The sequence below is a fragment of the Neolamprologus brichardi genome, chromosome 10, assembly GCF_056152115.1.
Source record: "Neolamprologus brichardi isolate AB-2024 chromosome 10, ASM5615211v1, whole genome shotgun sequence".
Classification (NCBI taxonomy): Eukaryota; Metazoa; Chordata; class Actinopteri; order Cichliformes; family Cichlidae; genus Neolamprologus; species Neolamprologus brichardi.
The window spans coordinates 15,621,825-15,643,913 of record NC_142113.1 but is presented as its reverse complement, the minus strand read 5'-3'; the positions used below and the strand labels follow the sequence as shown (position 1 = coordinate 15,643,913).

Here is a 22,089-nt window from a genome sequence, read left to right as displayed (position 1 = left end):
TGATCCGTCAGTGCAGGTTAGAGGTGCAGGGAGCAGGTGTGCACAGGTCTCCAAACAGCAGGGAGCTCTCATTCAAGGCGGTTTGCCGACATTAATTTGTTGTATTTGGGAATTAGCCGCAGAGATTAAGGTATGTTGATTTTATCAAGCATGTACTCAGTTGAAGATTTACCTCGGTACAGATGCTGATGTTCCATAGGCTGACTGGACTTTAGATAAACGCGTATTTATTGTGTCGAAACATTATTTGGACTTAGCTGATTTCACAGTCTCAGAGCTATCTGCCTCCATACACGTCGACAGTGTTGGAAATGTTGGACAATGTGTGAAAAGTGTTCAGTAACATCACGCCAGGCAGTGCTGATCAAGAAAAACTTGTCTGACTAACCGAACACGCGGATCTTAAACACACCCGTGTCTCCAACACTAACATTAAAAGCAGGGGGAAGAAGTTTTCCCTTTGAGCAGTGAAAAAAGCCCGTGTTACATGTTCACTGCGTCTGATTTTAGATTTCACTTTAATGGGTCAGCGGCAGAATTTAAGCCAAAACAATATAATTGCGCTTTCCCATTTTCTTAGTAACTTCAGTTAGTCGTTAAAGTATTACTTGTTAAGCTTTTAATACTGTTTTGTTTTTTCCGATTTGAAAGGCTGCACGTTTTCTATCAAAAAACCCTCTTTCATTTGAATTTCAGTTTTGCAAAACAAATGTCATCCGGACCAAAGAACACGCTCAGCAGGCGCCGCCCTAATCAGACAGGACATGTTATAAATTAATCGCTGCTTTCCCCCTATTGTATGTAGAAAGCAGTTTCCAGCACTGTATTTGTTTTTATGTAATGCCAGCTGCTTTGAAAAAGCCTTTTGTGAATGTGGCTATCTATTTTGATTTCGTTCCCTTAAATGCCAGGTTCTTATCATCTCAATAAAGCGGAACTAAGAGCCTGCACTTTAACCTCAAAGCTAATACCTTTGAACTTTCAACGCTGCATTTCGTATATACTATGTTTGCATTCATCCTGGTGTATTAATATATTGCATATTTGTCACACTTATTTTTTTTAGATCATCAAACTAATTTTAATATTAGTCAAAGATAACTGGAGTGAATACAAAATGATGATTTCATTCATTAAAAGGGGGGAGCTATGCAGCCCAACCTGGCCCTGTGTGAGGAATTGCTCCCCTTGTGAAATCCTGAATTACCTTAATTACAACATTTATTGACTTCAATTTCTTTAGCCACACCCAGGCCTGTGAGACATGTTAGATCAAGAAACCGCTCGAGTAGATCCTATCTAACAAAGTGAAGCAGGTTAAAAGATCTCAGAAAACAACAACGCAATCTAAAGAGACAGCTGAGTCATTGATATCCATCAGTCTGGAACAGGTTACAAAGCCATTTCTGAGGCTTTGGGATTCCAGTGAACCACGGTGAGAGCCATTATATACAAATAGAGTAAACTTGGAACAGTGGTTAACCTTCCCAGCAGTGTTACCAAAATTACTCCAAGAGTGCATTCATGAGTCATACAGGAGGTCACAAAAAGAGCAAGAACAACATGGAAAGAACTGCAGGCCTCACCTGCCTCAGTTAAGGTCAGAGTTCATGATTCAGCAATAAGAAAGAGACATCAGGAGGGGAAAAAAATCCACTGCTAAGCAAAATGAACACAAAGGCTTGTCTCAAATTTGCCAAGAAACATCTTTATGATCTCCAAGGCTTTTGGGAAATTACTGTGTGGACTGATGAGAGAAACGTTTAACTTTTTGGAACGTTTGAGTCCCAATGTATGACATGACTAAGGCACATTTCTTCTTTTTTCAGGCCTGATAATGGCCAACTTTGGAGGACACGCTATTCCTGGCTCTTTTTTCCTGCTCTATGGCTTCTGGCTAACAGTGAAATATGTTCTCCAACACTACTGGAGGACAAACCAGCCAAAAGGACGGCAGACTTTTCCGCCAATCTTTAAAAGACTGGACTACATTGAAGGAGGGTTCCAGATATTTGCTGCTTTTATTGGTCAGTTTTTCTGTAAATATATATTCATCAGTTGTGTGCGTCCACCTGTTCTAATTTCACTGATGCTGTCCTGTCACAGGTATTATGGTTGAGCAGTTTGTGGTGGACGGGCCACATGCTCATCTCTACAACGACGGCGGGTGGATTAAGTTGATGAACTGGCAGCACAGCACAATGTATCTGTTCTTTGGGATTTCTGGAATAGCTCTGATTTTAAGTACAAAATTCCAACTGGTGCCAAGAGGAGTGGGTCGCTTTGGTCTCTCGTTAGCTCTTTTTGTTGAAGGTAAGCTGTAAGAAAGCCAGGGTTTAGTTGCACAATATTTTTCACCATAATTCCTAGTGGCTAACATGTATTTGAGCTATATTTTGTGTTTGACTCTATTTCACACAGGGTTTCTGTTTTACTACCATGTGCACAGTCGACCTCTTCTGGACGCCCACATCCACACCCTGCTCCTGGTGGCGGTGTTTGGAGGCTCAGCCAGCATCATGCTGGAGATGTTCATAAGAGACAACATTATTTTAGAGCTGTTCGGGTCATGCATGTTCATCCTACAGGGTTCATGGTTCTACCAGGTGATTAGCCAAACGAGAGCCTGATGCAGAACACCTCGTTTATACACCCAGCAACATCTATCCACCCGTCCAGTTCAGCCATCTGACACAGGATGAGAGACAGGGTACACCCTATACAGGCTGCCAGTCCATCACATAGAGATAGTCAACCACAAACACTGACAGGCAAATTACAATCACCAATTAACCTAACAAGCACGTCTTTGGACTGTGGGGAGACCAAGCAAACTATACACAGAAATGCCCCAGGAGGATTAAACCAGGAACCTTCTCGTTGTGCTAAACACTGCATCGCCATGGCACTTGAATACTAAAACAAAGACCACTTAGAGGACCAACACCACTTTTTAAAATATTTACTTGTATAGTGTAATCACATTTTCTAGACAAGCAGTAGATTTAATTAATTTCTGTACACATCAGGGCCAGTTCGGTGCCATCTGTGTGGACTGTCCTTTGTGAAAACTTTTCGTTAACTTACATTTTTTATTCATTTGCTAATAATGATTATAGGTAGTTAGCTTCTTCATCACACATTTGTCATTTCAGATTGGATTCGTACTTTACCCACCAAGTGGAGTGGAATGGAACTTGACCGAGCACGCCAACGTCATGTTCGTCACAATGTGCTTCTGCTGGCATTTAGCTGTGGCCCTGCTTTTAGTCTCTTCCACCTCAGCTGTAGTTTGGTTGTAAGTATCTCATCCTTTACATACACAAATTTTACAACCAGATCAGTGTAATAACTGAGTTTGCACAGACTTGGTTAGAAAACAGAACAAGTGGAATTCAGCAAAACAGGTACAATTAAAATCTTGTCACAACATGGCAGAACAACATGTGCACCTGCATTTATGATACGTGTACTCGGGTTATTATTCCCTGTAAAATGCAACTTGATCAGGGTTTAGCCTGCATATTTTACTCTGAAATGATTTTTCATTAGAGCATAATGTGCCTCAATGGGATATCACTAGTTCACTTGACATTTCAGAATAGCTGAAGCAAAGATTTTCGGGGACGGTTTCAAGGACAAGTAAACTTCATGATAAATCACTTCCTGAACATTTTGTAAGCTTGGTGAAAGCCACCTTTTTTGAATTCTGACATCCAAACCTGCTTTTTGAGGTGATGTTTATATAGGCAACATGTTTTTGTTTACATTCAACATTTCTCATAAATACCCAACAGCTAGTGGCAGCTTATTTTAGTAGTTCTTAACCCTTAAGGAGATGGATAAATACAGGTAACTTATAACCTGTATTAATCTGCATTACTTGTCTTTATCTGTTATTGGTGGGTAACATTTTACACTGACTGCTGGTGATGTCTTGCATCTATGGATCCTCTTGCGGTTGTTGGTAGAAAAAGGTTTAGGTTTAAGAGGCACTGATACGTTTAAACCTCGTCTCCATTTGGAACTTTTGATTAGATTTTACTGTCCTTCGGTAATAATTATCATTAATAATTAATAGTCATTAATAATTCATTAGCTTTAGGAGGCAACAATGACAGTGTTAGTTGTGTAATCTTCATGTACACTTTCCTGTTTGTTCCAACAGGACTGTGGTGCAATTCTCAGCAAGGGGACGAGACATAGAGATCGGAATGCGTAACACATCCTCTGAATTGACCTCTCAGAAAGCTTTGCTTCAAGAGTCAGATGAAGAATGAAGGCATGTTTATGGCACTTTGATTTCGTTTTTCAAATGTTGATCTATTTTTATCTATTTTTAAAAACATGTCTAAAGAAAATAAGATTGAAATCCATGTGAATTAACTATTATCATGTTTGTAAATATTAAAAAGGACAATTCATATTTGTGTATCGCCTGGTTTTACAAAAAATGCAATATATTGAAATATTTTATTAACAAATCACAACTTGCTTATATTAAACTGAATTAGTACACTTTAATACAATCTGACAAGTTGTTGTTATCAAGAGACTTTTCAGTTTTCCCACAAACTTGCGCCTGGAATTTCTATGGAAAGATTATAAACAGGCTGAATTTTCTTATGATATATTTTGTTTATAACAATGTGGAGAAACAAATTCAGGAGGTAACATTTTGTTAATAAATGACCAAAATTTTCATGTAATACTTACAACTTGGAGAAAAAGGCAACAGGGTTTTTAGGGAAGAATTAGGTTTCTGGCTTTTATGTTTTTTAACTTGCAAACTGAACTAAAACTCTGATAAATATTGGATAAAACAAACACAATCCTGGTACATATATAGCCTCCTTGATCTATGAGTCATTGTAGGCTGACAGGATGAGATCACTGTTGTGGAGCCGGTGGAGTATCAGGTGTACATTTTGGTGAAGGTGCTGTTGTAACTACGACTGTTGAAACCGATTTGGGGGAGCCTGCAGCCATGTGCTGAACCTGCTGCGCTGGAACTGTCTGGATCCGAACCTGAAGAGGAAAAGATGGTACATAATTCTCTGTATTTGTTTGAGGCGACTAAAACAGATAATTGATCTGAACAGAAACTATAAAATGAAATCCCTATATGTGCTAAAAATGAAAAGCATCTACAAAAACCTGTGTGGCCTGTCCTTGCTGCTGAAGCTGTTGGAACTGTTGCGCTGTGACAAAACTGACAGGTTTGTTTCCTGCAATCAGCTTCGTGCCAGCAGGCATGGTGGTGAGAATGATGTTTCTGCCCAGGCTGCTAATACTGCTCGCACGGGAGAGAGAAATGTATAAATATAGATCAAGCAACTGCAAAAATGTGCACTTCTGTTATAATGTCAAGAAAACACACAAATTGCAGAAATAACATATCTTAGAGCATTAACCTTCCCAATAAAATGAAAGCGAAAAGTCTAAATCTGTGCAGCCTTACTTTGTGTTCAGGCTTCCTTTCACAATGGGTGTCGTTACAACACTCTTGCTCTTCAGTGGCTGATTGAGGACAGACAGGGGGACTGTGATCCGTGCGGGTAACTTCCCCTACAGTGTTCAAAGAACAGAATGGTGTGGGCCATATTGAGACACTGTTGTTGATGGTTTTACAGTACACTTAAAGCAATCATTTAAATAAGGTAAAATTCAAAATTCCCATTATTGAGAATATCCTATTATAGATCACTAAAGAAAAAAAAAAGTATTCTGCAGTGAAATGACTTGCTGAATGCAAGTTTGGAGAAAGCGAGGAACAGGTGGATGCATTCCTTGCTTATCAGTTCCTGGTTTTCATTTGAGGAAACCATGTAAATCAATAAATTACCAACCTGTTAAAACATTAACTGTTCTAGTTTTAACAGATAATTACACATAGTTGGGATAATCTTTTCAGTAACTGTAAGCTGTTTGGTTAAATCTCACACTTAAACCCTTCTTAAGACATGCATTAGATAACATTGTTGGATTCAACAGTGTGTTATAGTGATGACTGACTGAATAACACTGAATATTTCTCTAACCGTTTGTGTGGTGACAACTGTAGTAGGGACCTGTCGCACAGTAGCTGTAGCTGTTCCTAGCGTCAGAGGTGACCCCGAAGCTCCAGAAGCCACTGTGATCCCTTTAGCACCGGCCACAACATTGGCAGGCATGGTCACTACGTTAGCACATGTACTTGCTGTGAGAGGTTTACTGCCAGTGGTGGTGGTCATTGTGATGGTCTGACCTGGTTTCTGTGGAATTACACCCAAGCCCGGCATTATCCGAATTGTGGCACCAGTCTTGTCTGGGGAAGTCACAGTGGAGAAGGTCCTAGATTTTTGGTCGGCCACAGTGACAGCCAACGTGGGCATCAAACGAATGGTCGTGTCTCCTGCAGCCTTTAACAAGGTCGAGGCAACGTGTCCTGCTTTAGTGGTCTGTACTTCCCCAGTACAGGATGCAGCACTGGACACCGAAGAAGGTGAAGGGTGGGGTGGTGTCACGTGAAGAGTGGCTGATATGCTCTTGCCGCCTGTGGAGGCAGAGCCCAGAAAGTCAGAAGTGAGCTTGACGGTCGTAACTGGGGATTTGGCAAGTGTCGCCATCATGTCTGGGGTGATCCGCAGCACTGTTTGGCCTTTAGCATCTGTGGTTATGGACGATGGTGGGAGGCGTAGGACATCTTTGCCTTGGATGCGAAGGTTTGTAGCTGTGATAGGAATTCCTGCTCCCGGAGACTTTACTCCCAGTTGTCCTGTGATAGACACCTGCAAATAATAATAATTATAATAATGATAATTATACAAATAATAAATCATGGGATCATTAAATGGTAAACGGCCTTCAAGGATTTTTTTCCTGTCACCATCCTCTTCCTGTATACAACTCAGCTAAACTACATTTCAACTATAGTTGTTGCGCTGAGATTGTAAGGAGTGAAATTTGTTTATTCATGTGTATATCTGTAAGCATCTGACATTTAAGGGAACATCTCTCCTATGCGGTAAATAACTATTCACCAAAGATTATCAGCCTGGCGGAGACACTGTTGCACTGTAGTCGTCTTCATTAAAGGGCCCTTCAGATAGTTGATACCCAAATATATACACAGTTAAAAGAAAATGCTCGACCTGTTTGATGTTTGGGCTGGTGACTCCTTGCAGCACAGCTGGAGAAGCAGGGTTGTTAGCTGGGCTACCAGGTGATCCAGATTGAGGTTTGGCCACAGTTACAGCTGACACAGACAATGTAGTTGGAACCTGGACTGGACTGCTAGCAGGTTGACTTCTTAAAGGCACAGACACCACAGCCTGTTGACATACACGACAAACACAGACAGAATTAATTGTACATTTCCAACAACCATCCATCCATCTTTTAAAAATTACTAGTTGTTTTTGGTACCTGTGAAATTCCTTTAGCTGACACTGACACTGGCATCCGGATCTGGTGAGGGGTCTGATGTACCAGTGTGGCTTGCTGACTTCCTGCCGATGACCCCAGGCCAGGCTGAGCAGGAACGACTCGTACTTGTGGAAGAGAACCTGCCGTCAGGTGACTCACTATACGAGCTGCGTGGGATGTAACTGGCTGTGAAGCTGGTGGACAAGCCTGACTTGTGGGCAAAATAGTTCCCAGCTGGGGCAACGATGGAGGGGACACAAGAAGAACACTAGGCGTACAAGAAGGAGCAGAAGCAACAGACAAGAGTTGATTTGAAATTGCACAAATGATTTAAAACGTATGTTCTAGACAATATAAATAAGAAAAAAAAAAATCATATGGCACACTGACCCTGGGCTGGTTTTGATTGTATCTGGGACTCTGGTTTTTGTTGGTGTGGTGACTGTGGAGGGTAAGGGTGATTTGGGGGTTCCAGGTGTGTTCGGAGTGGGTGTCGTCGGGATTGGTGACATGGGATTAGAACCTATATCCTGTCCTGCTTCCAAAAATCCAGTTTTGTTGCCTCCATCTTTGCTTCCAGACTTCTAAACCATAAAAACAAAGATTAATCAAAACAATAATTGGTAAATGGTTATTTCCCCCAGTAAATGCTGTTGGGTGTTTGTTTTTTGTCCTGTGGACTTACAGGTTTAGCTGCTGGTTTTGGTTTTTGCTGTAGAGCTTTTCTTGCTTTTGCAGCTGCAGCTTGAGCCTGGTGGATCCTCTCTGGATAGGACAAATAAACCAAAGAATAAGTTTTTTTTCTCCACTGCTCAGTGATTAAGTCATTTTCTGTATCTAACAGAGCTAAAGAGGCTTTTACAAATGAAATATGTATTTTCTCTCAGATGGAAAGAGATGATAAAGGTAGTTCATTTTGCTTGATGCTAATGTTAAATGTGCCATGACTCACGCACACAACAGGAGCAGAATCAAGCAGGAAATAAACCAGTTAATGTTAGTTGAGTCGAGGACAACAAGTGCAATAAAGGTGATAATTAGAGTTAATCTGTAACACTTCATGGAGACGTGGACAGGGCAAAGAGCCAGCAAACCAACCAAGTAAGATATTGTGCAAGAAAGGGTAAGATTTTAGTAGGCTCCTAATGTCTTCTGATAATGTTATCCTGATGTTGAGTAAAAACAAGACACTGTTCTTTAAGGCAGCTCCATAAACCAGAAATATTTTTGAAATAAGCTTTGTGGCTTACCAAACTCTTCCTGGCTGCGATTGCGGTGCAGGTAAATCCACAGTTTGCGGCCGATGTCATACTTGACACAGGGGTCTTTCTCATAGTGAAGTCTATCCAGAGCCCCGCTGACAACTGTATTCACCTAAATGGAAAGCAAAGCTCCTTACTCACGGAAAATGTCACTAAAAGGCTAAAGTTTAAAGCCAGTGTCTGTCTCTGAAAAGTGGTCAATTTATAATCAAACACAACAAAGAAGTCCTCTGTAATTATGAAAAATGATAAGGGACAAAGAGAAAAAACTTAATGAAGGGGGAAAAAAGAAGGGAAAACTCTTTCATGCCTGTGCACTTGTGACATCTGGAGCAAGAAACTGTGAGTCTTTCAGCAGTTCACAGATCTCTGCCCTCGTTCCCTCCCCATTAGGTAATCTGGCTGCTGCATCCCGTACTAGAAAAAAAGAAAAGAGGCAAAAGTCATACGAATGGCTTTGCTGCTAAAGCAGTGAGTCCCCACATCAATGGAATCCACGTAAAACAGAAGCTCTAACCCAGAGAAAGAATGGTGACGTATGGTGGTCGGTCTGAGCGCAGCAGCGTGTGCTCCCTGGCTTTGTTTAGTGACATCTCCTTATCGAACACTCCTTTAACTGGACCCACCACAGATTCAAAGCCATGCATCCTAAACGTGAAAGCCTTATGTGGCTGGTTGTACCGTTGCTGCTCCTAATAATTAAAAAGGATAAAAGTATGTGGACTTCAGAGAGGGTATGTCAGGCCAGATGTGCAGATCACTTTAAACGTTGCAGCACAAAAGCAAACCTGGACTTGAAACACTTGTCTCTCATCTCCAGTGCTGGGACGCACGACATAATCAGTTGAACTGTGTGAAGGGGGGACAAAAAAATTAACAACTTACATATATGTGTATTACACTTCTTAAGAATAACTTTAATGTCACGATAATTCAAGAAACAAGCAGAAAACATGAAATTAGCAATAAAATCATAAATTGCTGAAGCTTACAGTCTCGGTGTGGGAGAGGTCATCTCTAATGTTTCTTCATTTTCTGTCTGTTGAAGATAAAAAGCCTTTTAAATATTGTCAGAGATAAAACTGATAAAACACAAATAACGTACAGCATTGTACAAACTGTAAAGTCACACTTTACACTGCATTTTTTGTAGTATATATATATATATGTTTGTTTGTTTTTTACCTTGACAATGAAATCTTTGGAGTCTAACCACAACTGACACAGTGCACTCAAATCCTTCTCTGTATCCTGAGTGGGACCTAAAAGAAATTGTGAATGTTAATCTCCTTTAACGACCACCAACACCAAGCACTACTTCAGGCCAGGTATTACTGGGTTTGAATGTGCTTACCTATCCACCTCCACTGTTGACATTCATCAGAAAATTCCACAAATGGAGAAAAGCCACTGGGAAGTGCCATCATGCCATCTGATTTACAAACAGAAGAGTGCAGAGGTAAATACTTGGATATTTCTTCCCACTCCAACACGGAGGAAAAAATACTGTTTTAGTATGAGTAACCATTGCTACTTACTTTTAGTCTCTCCTGCAAGAAACTGCAGGGCTTGAACAACCAAGTCAGACCAGCACGAGGCTGAAGAAAACCATGCATTAATGGAACTTGCTGGAGATGACTGCCATATTTGAACTTTCTCCTCCAACTGAGGGGTTAAATTATGGTGTTAAATTCTCTACAGGGATGTTACAAAACTTTAAACATGTATGCAGGCCGAAATTAGCACTTACCACTGAAGTACTGGCAGGACCTTCTGTCCTCAAGATGTTTTCCAGCAAGCTGAAAAAACTGGCGACTATTTCTTCAACTGGAACGGGACTGCTTAGATACTCCTCCACAACTCTGCAATAATAATAATAATGATGATGATGATAATAATAATAATACTGATAAGTAGAAGAAGAGGATCCATCATCTAGCCAGACTATACAGTTAATTTTTGATGCCAGCAATTTCCTAGACTCACTCCTCTTTAATGTTGGTTAGCGGGGTAGACGGTGTATCTGGCAGGGAGTTGATTATGTTTGCTGGTGGAGCTGATGGGGTGTCTGCAGGTGCAAGAGTGTCACAGGTGTCCTCGGATTCAACTTTTATCGTCCTCATTTTCTTCTTCCTTCTCTCATCTCTGATCTTCTTCTTAGGCAAAGACAGATCGAAGAGTGCTGTGACAATTAAAATAAACAAAGAAAAACAATATTATCACAGTGTCACAGTGTAATCTGAAAGTACTGACATTCTGTATCAAAGTTTCCACATTCCAATGCTCTCCCTTTTAAGGAAGATGGATGACATAAAGGTTTTCATTACTTTTTTGTATACCTCCCCAGACGTTCACTATTACATAAGTCTTTCTTGAAGCTCGAGGTACAACTCATGTTTTTCATTGTGACATAAGCTGTGAAAGCTGAGGTGGACTGTATATGAGTATTTAAGGCCTTCTATTCCGATATAATTTTAAACCCCTATTTGTTGCTTTTTTTTTAAATTTTGGAGTTCTCTTTGTAGATTTCTAACAAAAAAGGTCATCAATTTTTTAATGTTTCATTAAAAAATTTAAAAAGTGGATATTTTAAACACATTTACTCACGCATAGTCCCTTTACGACCCATGTTTGCTCTTGAAAGTATGTCGCCAAGGTGGATATCAGAGGTTATCAAGTCTGGATGGTCCTAGGAATTTAAAAAAAAAGTCATTAATGATATAGTGAACAAACGTTATCAGAATCATGCGTTTTGTCTCCGTCTCTTGCAACTTACCGGTTGTCGCTTCCTCTTCTCACGATGATTCTGCAGCATGACTTTCAAGTCCTGCTCACCAAGTTCTATTTTTTCTGTTATGATAATCATAATAATAATAATAATAATAATGATAACAAATTATGTAACAAAGAAAAAAAAATAACACTTCCTGTGCTTAAACAACACAGTAACATTATTCAGTACATCATGTGATGACATGTGATGACATGACAGATCACGTACCAGTACTCTTCATGTCTTGAGTGGAGAGGCTTGGTAGCACTCTGACTGAGACCGTGGGTGTTGGAGAAGAGGGTGACTGAGGTGCCGGAGTCCATGGTGATATATCTGGAAGGCATCCAAAGGAACTGGTATGGTCAGTCTTGTAATGATTCAAATTGATGTATCAATCAATCTGTATGTTTAAGTTTCCTCTCAATTTTTCATATTCATGTTAGCTGTCAGTGAAGTGCTTCATAGATTACAAAATAATGTTATTAGCATTAGAAACACTCATCCAAGACCAGACAAACCATCATCATCAGATGAAGCATTGCTGTCCCCACACTCAGCTTTGACCTCCTTCATTATGCGGCTCAATCTTCTTGTCACCCTTGCCTCCCGCATTTCGGCATGGGTTTTCGTTGGTAACCTTCTTTTATGTGGAAAGTCCAGACCATTTTGTACTGCAAAGTCCAGCAGCTCCTGCAACAAGAAATACATCAAAACTCACAGACAGAAGCTAAGAGGCTGTGTGCAGTCTTCCACAAACTTAAAAAACACAAATACCTTTCTGGAGACGAGGATCTGCTTCAGCAGCCTGTGGTAATACTGCTGAAGGCAGTGCACCTGTCGTTTCCTCTGGGACTTGGCACACAGTTGTCTGTACTTGACCACCTCAGGATTGAAATAACCATCTGGGTTGGGATAACAAGAGATGTGATGAGTAACTGCTTCAAAAATCAATTCAGCATCATTCACTCTTCTCAGCAGTAAAGTAAAGTGGTAAGCACCTCTGAATAGTTTTTGTGCAAGATGAAGGGGGTTCCCAAAGTTAAAATTTTTATTATTGAATAGGTCACTGATGGTACTGTCCTGCTCCACACTATTGTTCTCAGGAAACTGTGGCAGAAACTGACGAAGGTGCTGCCGCTGGGAATCTGTCAGTACTTCACGCCAAGTGCTTTCACTCAGCACAGAGAAGAAAATTTCAGGCTGTCGTAAAAAGAAGTGAACAGCAACATATGAAGATATGTGAAGCAAAATATGAACCGTGAAACAGCAGAAAAGAGGATAATTTCGCAACTAAATGCCAAACAACTCACGTCCTCCAGGAGGTCCTCTGGAAGGCTCACTCTGCAGTTCCCCAGCATGCACTCCTCGGTGATTTGCTCATCGTTCTCTTCTTTTGGATCAAGAGGGTCCGAAAGCATGTGTGCAAGGGCGTCCATTCTCCTCTGTTCCCACCTTCAAGTATTTCACATGACCACAAACCCTCGGAATACGTCTTTTCACTTATTCACGTTGTTCATTAAATAGTTTTGGGGTAATGTTGTAGCGCAAGCAAGCAAAACCATCCACAGCAACGAAACACCTCATAACAAACTACGCTAAGGTGCTAAGCTAAGCTAGCAGGAAGCTCAATATGACGCGTCTATATACGGTCTCTACTCACTAAGCTGGTATTTAGCTTAGCCACCAATGATAGTACTCTGTGCAGTATGCTGGCTAATAGAACAAAATGGAAAAATACTGTGGTCATATAGATGCAAGTGATTAAAAACTGTTGGTAGCTCTTACCTGACTTTGCTCTATGTTTTGAAATGAAGAGGGAACTATTTTACCGACGCACTGCTTTCTTGTTCTATTGATATTTGATGACATACTCGCCCCCGAGGTTTTGCCGCCCTCTAAAGAAAATTAGTAAGTATGTGCTTGGTATGTAGCTGTACCAAACATAAAACTTAATAACTTTGCCGAATTGTAATTTCAATAACATATTTACTGTTATTCATTATTTGTGCAGAATTAGCTGTCTAATTTTATGGAAGTGTTCGAATTAATAGTACGGCTTATAAAATCGTCTGCGTCTAATTTTATTGCATACAGGTAAGGAGCGTTCTGTTCCACCCAAAAATTTAAAAATGACTCTAAAACAATAGTTGTGTAAATTACACCTGTCCGGAGGCAAAATGTAAACCTATTTGTTGAAAAAATAGATCCAAAATATTCTTTAAAATACAAATTAGCTCTTGAGAACTCCCGCAAAATGGCGTTTTTCTCTTGCTAGTCAAATTGCATGGTAAATATGACAATTATAATAAGTTATAAATTAACTATTATGGTTTCAATACATACCTCTTATAATTGTTTCAGTCTACTTTGTGACTCACATCTGTGCAGTGCTTTCACGGAAACCTGTTTAGTCTGGAAAAAGAAGCGACAAAACACATGGTCACGTGATGTGCTAACGCCATAGGTGGACCAAAGTTTAGTCCTGTTTGACGTATTTTGTATTTTTCCAATCTTTTATGACCAGTTTGAGTGTGTTACTGTAAACAATGTAACGCTCATTTTTCCGTAAGGCTAATTCATTTCAATTTTTATGTATCTATACAACTACATTCTTTTCACAGTCCTTAACATTCCATGGTTAACATCTTTTTCTTTGAGCTGAACAAAATAAATTTTTTATGGTTTATTTATCATTTTCTTTAAATACATAACAGCTAATTATAAAATAAAGGGTATGGGGTTTATTTGTAAAGTTTATGAAGCCTAAATTGTATTCTAGTTGTAGAATAACCCAACAAATAAACACTTAACATAATTGTATCTCCCCTGTAACTTGTGAAGATCCCTCCTTTTTATTGAACGTAAAGAAGGAGAAAAGAAAAAAAATAATGGCAAAAAAACAAATAAGGGGTCATATCTGATGAACTCTTGTCTAACTTCTTCCTGATTTATATTCAGTTTTTATTTTAGTGTCCTTGCATTGATATATGAACATGTGAAATGCTGCTTCAGTTTTTGCTCCACCTCTTTTTGATGCTGTAATCAACAGTCAATCCCTCTGCCTCATAACTCAGCCCGGGAGAGGCAGGAGACACACTCTGTCCTTCAGAAGTCTTCACCAACATTGTCCTGCCATATGTGGCAGGCACAACGAGTGGCAGAGCTGTGAAACCAACACTTTCTCATTTCTCTCAAAGGTTTTGCCTTTAATTCCTTGGGAGGATGGCAGAAGGTGCAGATGGAGAGGAAGAGATTCAGTTTCTGCGTACAGTGAGTGATGCTCCTTATCTGTTCTCGATTAGTTGTCAACTGTTGGTAAACTTATTCATCAACAATGAATGGTAGTGGCTATGCTTGTCCATGATGTGGTTGCTTTATAACAGATAGTTAGACAAGTGTTCAGTGTGTTCGGTAGCTTTCTTTACATAGCACAGATAGACAGGCACAGGTGGCTGGTTTTGTTAGCATTGTTTCCTATTTATATCCCATTGGCTACTTGATATACAACTGTTTTGTCACAGAGAAGAAAATGTCTGGTGCCAGTTGACAGTTAACACGTAGACATATCGGTCTCATCGTCCCATTCCCACTGGCTTTATGGGAATGTTTATGTTTTTGTTATTTAATTGGCTATAGAGCTACAAGAACTGATTCATGACTCCCGTGTGATACAGAGGCATGAAACATCAATTGTTACTTCTTCCCGTTGCACTTTCATTTTATTTTTGCCCAGTATCCTTCAAGATTAAATACTTCTTTAGTCCTTTGACTCCTACAGAATAAATAAATAAAACTCAATGCTCTTCTGCCAGTTGAAAGATTGCAGTTTTTATTAGTGTTTATTATTTCATTATTGATGATTATTATTACATTATGAAGTGTAATCTCTTTTTTACTGCTGTGTGGATATAAATGAATCCCACTCAGACATTGGATTTTGTTTTGTTTTTATTACATTACAAGGTTTTTAGTATATTTTACTTAGGATTTCTTACATAATTGACTGTACTATAGTTATATCAAGTATTTAGTTTAAACAAGTTTATCTCTGCTACAGTACTCTCTGCTGGGCTATCAGATTTCCTTCTTAGATCTCTGGGCCAAAGCTGACTGCAGAAGGGCATTGTGGCCTTGCAATCAGACAACTCAATGTAACACTCTTTATTTGGATGGTCCGTATATGTTGCACTTGTTTAACATAGTGGTTGAACATGTGCAGTGTAGTAACTCTAGCCTTCAAAATAGCACAAACCAGATGCTGATTATCCATTATCCTGTGTTATGAGAATTTCTCATCTTTGCAGTTTTTTTGTTCCTTCTTGATTAAATGTGTGTTCTGCAGTCTGCTACTTTGTGCTTAAACAGGTGCCCTTAACAGATAATTGGAACAATGTGAACTCTTTGAAATTTAAATGCGTTTTCTTGTAAATATTTTGCCTTGCAGCTGCTATACATAATTCTAAGAAGCACACATTTTCACTTGATATTGTCTCGCGCCTTGAAACAGAGCACTAAGTAAAATATGGCAACAATGTGACACTGTCAGTCTGCTGCTTTTCGTCTTGAACTCAGCTGAGGTCTAAATTTACTGCGTGAGGATTAACAGTTTCAAAGCTTGGCCCATTTCAGCACCTGCTTACTTCAGTCCATTTGAGAACTGCATTACTACAGTAGTGCTAGCTCTTTAGTGGAGTGTTTTACCACTACGTTTTCAAAGAGAAGTAGAGAAGCTAAATCTCAACAGCTCTCACACCGACAACTGCCAAGGTTCACTGAGATATAGCTGTCACTGTCACTGTAGCCACGACTGAACTTTGGTTGTTAAAATGAAGGCTGAGACACATCAGACAGAAGTGCTTCCTAGATCGAATAGTTTCAGATTCAACCAAAAGTGAAGTAAAATCATCCACAACTTCACCCACACAGCCAGGCAGAAACTCATCCTTCTAAAAGGAATAATAAGCAATAAATGCTTAAAGGTTTACAGTGTCCTTCTTTATGTGTCTGGAGAGGATTCTTTGACTGTTGAGTATTTTAGAAACTGCTGACCTAAGGGGATTTTCCCACCATCTGTAGGGTTTACAGAGTGGTCCAAAAAAGAAAAAATATCCTGTGAGCAGTAGTTCCGCCAGCAAAACTGTCTTGCTGAGGAGACTGCTTTGAGCTGATAGGAGAGTAACAGTAACTCAAATAACCATTCATTACAAAAGAAGATGCTCTTCTGCATGTAGTATACTGAACCTAAAAGCAGATCGGCTATAGTGGAAGAAGACCACATTGTGACTTTTAGCAGGGCAACGTGCCATATCACGAAGCTCATATAAAAAAGCTCATATCATCTTAGTCTGGTTTCCTGATAGTGACAGTGAGTTACTTGTACTCAAATAGTCTCCACAGTGACCAGATCATCAATCCAGATTCACATCATAGAAGTGCAGCCAACAAATCCACAGCAACTGTGTGATGCTATCCTGTCAATATCGACCAAAATCTTTGAGGAATGTTTCCAACACCTTCCTTGAATCCATACATGAAGAATTAGGGCAGTCCTCAAGGCAAAAGGGGGCGCAAACTGATAACTGAAGTAGGGTGTACCTAATAAAATGACTAGTGAGTGTAGGTATATTACTACATTGAGGGGAAATGCATAATAGCTGCCCTGATCAAAACTGCTGTTGTGATCCTGCAGGGTTCCCGTAGGACTGTCAGTTTATGAAGGCTCTATAATATTTTGCTGAACGGTCTTTAAGGTCGTCTCCAAGATGTACAGTATTTTTTGCTTTAAGGTTGGAAATGACAGACTTGACTTGACTATGCCAAAGGCTAAAGATATGAAAAGACTGTGATCAGATCATAAAATTAATTGACAATAATAAGACTGTATTTTTATGTTAATATGATATTATGTTATAATTATCTTAAAGTCATGCTAAAACTGAGTAATTTAAAAAAAGAAAACGTAGAATTACAGTGTTAGAGCTGCATCGCTGTACTGGACTATTAATACCAACAAGCTTTAGTAACTTTATTCATTATTGATTTATGTTTTTAGTTTAAATTATTGTTGTTTTTTTCAGAATTCACCATAAATGAAAATTTAACTTGAGTCAGGGTGCTCCAACACTACAATAGATGTATAGTAGTGTAAATACCAGTATCAATTTTCAGACTTTTTTTTTTCACATTCTGACAATCAATAAACTCCTTTTAGTGTTCTTTGTTGTAAGCATGTGCTATGATTAAGGGGGAGAAAGAAATTTAGCAATTTTTAAATACAGCAGTGTGTGAAATTTTGAGTTGTGTCGCCTCAAAGTAAGGTTTTATATATTCCTCTCATTTGAAAACATGAGTAATTGTGTTACTGAACAAGTGCAATGTGGGGAGATTTTCTTCCTGGCTGTCAAATCCTAAATATCTTTCGCTTTCCAGAAAGGGATGTGTGAACAGCAGGTGCAGCCGCCTGAAATAGATAACTGTGCTGGGGTCTCAGGGCTTAGGGATCTGTGGCCAGTGACATGCACTGAAAAGTAACACAACACAGAGGCTCAAACTTGGGGAGTAGCTTGAAAAATCACATTTTATTGCAGGTTGATTCATTTGTCTCAACTTTATTATTCATGTTGTTAAGCAAGTTGTTTGTTAAATTAAACAGTACATACCTGCGCTACAGTGTTGTTCAGCCTGTTTGTGCTGTTGGCCATTAAATTAAAAGGACATGATGCTTTTATAAGGTGTAACAGCCACATAAATGCTTAAAGTTACCCATTTTAAGTATTTTTGTACCTATAACACCTCATAAAAGCATGTACTTAATACACTTAATACTTTATACTTAATATATGAAGTATAAATCAGCTTTTGTAGTTAAAAATGACACGATAATAAAACAATAGGATGCTTTAATAAGAAATTCTAGCTGTGTAAAGGCGAATAAAAAACAGGCCATTTTAGCCTGTTGCCAGGTGGTTTCTAGGAAGCCTGATGGTGTTAATAGTATATTTTATCGTGCGTAACTGAGGTTTATGGAAAGAAATTAGCTGCAATTGTTGTATAAAAACGATACTACATTTGTTCTATACGGTGTTAAAAGTGATTAAAAGCAGGTTATTTTAGCCTGCTGCTAGGCAATATGATGATGTCATAAAAAACGATATAAATAAGAACTCATGATGCACCTATGTGCCAAGTTTGGTTGCCCAACTCCTGATGGTGTAGGAGGAGTTGGGAGTCAAAGAAAAGAAAAACATACATAATGATATAAATTTTTATATGGTGTTAAAAATCATGCATTTACATTACGTTGCTTCTTAATATGTTTGACACCTCTGGTTTTGGTTGTTACGTCACTGTTTATAAATATAGTACAGTCAATATAGACCGATCGGGGTGACTAATTAAAAGTTAAATATGCTTACCCATGAAAAGTAAGATGCACCATGAAATCTAAGATTTGCTTAAATGCATGTGAGGTTATAGATGTCTGTTACATCAATACCAGAACACTAAACTAGCTGTTACTAGCATAACTGAAAATTAGGTAATCTCAAAAGACAGAATGTGGTGTATGCTCATTTGTAATATTTTTCTACATAAACAAAAATGTTTCAGAAGAAATGGTTAATCCGAAACACTTTGCTTTTGTAATTGTTCGTTTGAAATCCAAACTATTCTTTGATTCAAAGGCTATTTTGACAGACCCCTCTGTGCATGTTTTCCTGTCAAAATTCCTACTCTGCTTCAAGCTTATTTTATCCTTGTAGGATGACCATGTAGTGCTGCAGTGCACTGCATCTATTCTTAAGGAACAGATCAAGCTGTGCTTGTCATGTGAAGGTTTTGGAAATCGTCTGTGCTTTCTCGAGACCACATCGAATGCTCAGGTATTTAAAGGACACAATGCAATGATATAACTTCTTTGAGAGCTTGCATTGCTGCTGTTCACCAAGCTGACTGGTTGTTGTGTCTTTCAGAATGTCCCTCCAGACCTCGCCATCTGCTGCTTCATTTTGGAGCAATCCCTGTCTGTGCGAGCATTACAGGAGATGTTGTCCAACTCCTCTGTGGATGAGGTAAGATTTAGAGGTTACAAGGTTACACGTGATATAATACATACAAGTTCTTTGATTTAATCTTTTGCTGCAGTCAACTTATATTCACGTTGTTTCTTTTCTGACTTTATACATCTCCCACTTGCCAACCATAGGCAGTCGATTTGGACAAATGGGTAGGTTTGCCCAGGTTTCCTTTTGTCCAGTACTTAAATCTGAGTTTTCAGTGTGTCATAATTTATTGAAGTTGTTGTTGATAACCTGCTCACAATATTACAATCAACTTATCTCATTAATACATTAACCACTGAATCTTCTTCTACCTTCTCCACTCAGTCGTCACAAGGTGGGGGTCATCGAACCCTCCTGTATGGTCATGCCATCCTGCTGAAACACACCCACTCCAGCATGGTGAGTACATTTGCAGTTACTGTGGTTGCTTTTCCATCATATCGTCTTCTTAAAGCTGATTGGAAGTGTTATCTCTGTCTTTCCACTTCAGTACTTGAGCTGTTTGACTACGTCGCGCTCACTGACAGACAAACTGGCTTTTGATGTGGGCTTGCAGGAAGACTCCACAGGTGACTACGAACATTTTTGCTCAACATGTCCATCAGACTCCGATGTAGGTTTTTTTTTTTTTTTGAAATCTGTATATCCATTACAGGAGAGGCCTGCTGGTGGACCATCCATCCAGCCTCTAAGCAAAGGTCTGAAGGAGAGAAGGTCAGAGTGGGAGATGACCTCATTCTTGTCAGTGTTTCTTCAGAGCGATACCTGGTAACCACGACTGCGTTTACTTGCATCAAAAGTCAGAGCTTACAGTCTGTATTACTAATATTACCATCTGCACTCTTTGCAGCACCTGTCCTATGCCAGTGGTGATTTAATGGTAGATGCTTCCTTCATGCAAACTCTGTGGACCATGACCCCTGTAATGTCTGGATGTGAACTAGCTGAAGGTATGTAATTTTCTTTCTGCTAAAAATAAAACAAAACAATAAACCTAACCCTAACCTAGCTCTTTGTCTCTAGGTTTTCTGACTGGAGGATATGTGCTCCGGCTGTTCCATGGTCACATGGACGAGTGTTTGGCAATCCCAGCAGCTGACCAAGGGGACGACCGGCACAGGTGACCAGTGTCTTTCATGGCAGTACATGCAATCCGATATTAACTACATAAATACCAAATACTCATAGGTTTTAATTGTTTTAGCTTTACATGTCTGTATTTCTGTCACAGACTTTAGGGCTTGCTGTTTTTTAGTAGCGTGTGGCGTTATAAGACTATATTATATATTGAAAGCCCCAACGTGGGTCTTTCTTATGGCTAATGTTAGCTAACATTGTCTCTCCTGCTAAGACTGATGAACTGCTAGCTTCACAGGATAGCAGCTAGCTAGCTAACATTGTTGGTAGAAAAATATTATTTGTATTGAGCTTTTGGCCATATATGAAGTTTTGCTTGTCATCCATTGCTTCGTCTTTGACAGATGGTCAATCCAGGTTCTGGTTGCCTAGGTAATCCTCTTACTACCCAGCCAAATGCCAATCAATGGTATCCTGTGTTCTTATTGGTAGCCTCTTAAATTGCTGGTCTCAAAGTTGACCAAAAATGTAAATACAGACTGCCTATCTCCCGTCGCTGACTTTCAGTGGTCTTTGGTTGCATTGTCACTGCTAGTTGCTTCCTGTGTGGATGCCCCTTTACAGTCTATTATGTGCTGGAAAAAGCTTTTGTTGTTAGGGAGCTGCTTTTAGGGTACTGGGGCAAGGTATTGATGAGTAGGAATAAATGTGGCATCCATTGTATAGGCAAATTTGAGCACCTTTAATATAAATCAGTCCACAGTCAGTCAGAGGAAACTTGGATTGTGGGAACTTAAGTCAGTTTTAACATTTCTCTTTAAGTGTAGTTTTTACGTGTTGGCAATAGTAAAACATTTACATGAAAAATGCTTCATAGTACACTTTAAAATTGCACTATGAAGTCAAGACTGCATTGGTCTGGACTGATGATCTTTGATCTTGAAATGATTTTATAAAGCTCTTAAACTGTCATACTGTGCACATGAACTAAAATGATTGCTGCATATAAGAAAAATCCTAATATTTTGGAATTTTCAAGCTTGAAATTTCCTGATGCACATTGCACATCATTGACTGTCATGTTTTTTTCCAGAGTTGCTCACTACGAAGGAGGGCCAGTATGCAGTCATGCTCGATCCTTATGGAGACTTGAGCCACTACGTATTGCGTACGTATGATGATTCCCTCGCAGGAATGACTAGAGTGACTTCATGTTGTGGCTGATGCTCATTTGTGTGTGCCCGTTGGTAGTTGGAGTGGAGGCCACATTAAGTGGGGCCAGTCTTTCCGGATACGTCACATAACAACAGGCCGATACCTTTGTCTGGATGAGGAGAAAGGACTTCTCTTGGTGGACCCAGAGAAGGCAAATTCCAAGATGTCAGCCTTCTGCTTCAGGATTTCAAAGGTCATTGTACAAAATGAAATCTATAAAAGGCAGTGTCTGTCTCTCAGCACAAGTGTAGATATTCATAACAGTTTTAAAGGGAACACTTTTTATTTAAACTAC

The 22,089-nt window shown here is 39.4% G+C and overlaps 3 protein-coding genes across 5 annotated transcripts in view; 2 read left to right on the top strand and 1 right to left on the bottom strand.

Annotated features, from left to right (window-relative positions):
• The first annotated feature begins 4 nt into the window (after positions 1–4).
• On the top strand, positions 5–4,426 carry tmem45b (transmembrane protein 45B). The gene is made up of 6 exons (XM_006799980.3): positions 5–130; positions 1,830–2,027; positions 2,107–2,313; positions 2,422–2,606; positions 3,156–3,298; positions 4,169–4,426. The coding sequence occupies exons 2-6, from the start codon at positions 1,838–1,840 to the stop codon at positions 4,278–4,280; spliced, it is 837 nt and encodes a 278-aa protein (XP_006800043.1). The 5' UTR covers positions 5–130; positions 1,830–1,837; the 3' UTR covers positions 4,281–4,426.
• Positions 4,427–4,459: 33 nt separating this feature from the next.
• nfrkb (nuclear factor related to kappaB binding protein) lies at positions 4,460–13,311 on the bottom strand. 2 transcript variants are annotated; one of them, XM_087847280.1, is made up of 26 exons: positions 13,222–13,311; positions 12,753–12,884; positions 12,441–12,642; positions 12,217–12,344; positions 11,961–12,132; positions 11,671–11,775; positions 11,446–11,519; positions 11,277–11,358; positions 10,656–10,851; positions 10,420–10,531; positions 10,208–10,334; positions 10,024–10,101; positions 9,855–9,931; positions 9,662–9,708; positions 9,458–9,518; positions 9,187–9,361; positions 8,980–9,086; positions 8,658–8,781; positions 8,093–8,172; positions 7,798–7,991; positions 7,408–7,675; positions 7,134–7,313; positions 6,042–6,770; positions 5,462–5,568; positions 5,158–5,293; positions 4,460–5,028 (listed from the first exon to the last, which is right to left on the bottom strand). In XM_087847280.1, exons 1-26 carry the CDS (start codon positions 13,309–13,311, stop codon positions 4,891–4,893), a joined length of 3,921 nt encoding a protein of 1,306 aa, XP_087703406.1. In that variant the 3' UTR covers positions 4,460–4,890. The 2 variants fall into 2 exon arrangements, with proteins under 2 accessions (XP_087703406.1, XP_087703405.1); XM_087847279.1 differs by having other exon boundaries at positions 12,753–12,894; positions 13,228–13,309.
• A 1,243-nt stretch (positions 13,312–14,554) lies between these two features.
• The window catches only part of LOC102781775 (ryanodine receptor 1-like), a 53,153-nt gene continuing 45,618 nt past the window's right edge, over positions 14,555–22,089 (top strand). For both annotated transcript variants that reach the window (XM_087847278.1, XM_087847277.1), the window contains exons 1-11: positions 14,555–14,712; positions 19,203–19,322; positions 19,413–19,511; positions 19,646–19,666; positions 19,827–19,901; positions 19,993–20,071; positions 20,158–20,270; positions 20,353–20,452; positions 20,526–20,622; positions 21,673–21,747; positions 21,831–21,987. In XM_087847278.1, the coding sequence (XP_087703404.1) occupies positions 14,665–14,712; positions 19,203–19,322; positions 19,413–19,511; positions 19,646–19,666; positions 19,827–19,901; positions 19,993–20,071; positions 20,158–20,270; positions 20,353–20,452; positions 20,526–20,622; positions 21,673–21,747; positions 21,831–21,987 (984 nt within the window). In that variant the 5' untranslated portion in view covers positions 14,555–14,664. The remainder of the gene's footprint in view (positions 14,713–19,202; positions 19,323–19,412; positions 19,512–19,645; positions 19,667–19,826; positions 19,902–19,992; positions 20,072–20,157; positions 20,271–20,352; positions 20,453–20,525; positions 20,623–21,672; positions 21,748–21,830; positions 21,988–22,089) is intronic.

Bases quoted from the DNA above. Each gene is read 5' to 3' on its own strand.
- tmem45b (XM_006799980.3), top strand. From the start codon at position 1,838: ATGGCCAACTTTGGAGGACACGCTATTCCTGGCTCTTTTTTCCTGCTC. The intron at 2,028-2,106 runs GTCAGTTTTTCT...GTCCTGTCACAG, and splicing joins GATATTTGCTGCTTTTATTG to GTATTATGGTTGAGCAGTTT. The intron at 2,607-3,155 runs GTGATTAGCCAA...TTGTCATTTCAG, and splicing joins AGGGTTCATGGTTCTACCAG to ATTGGATTCGTACTTTACCC.
- nfrkb (XM_087847280.1), bottom strand. From the start codon at position 13,311: ATGTCATCAAATATCAATAGAACAAGAAAGCAGTGCGTCGGTAAAATA. The intron at 12,885-13,221 runs GCTACCAACAGT...AGGTGGGAACAG, and splicing joins TAGAGCAAAGTCAGGTAAGA to AGGAGAATGGACGCCCTTGC. The intron at 8,173-8,657 runs GTAAGCCACAAA...TGTCCTATCCAG, and splicing joins TCGCAGCCAGGAAGAGTTTG to AGAGGATCCACCAGGCTCAA.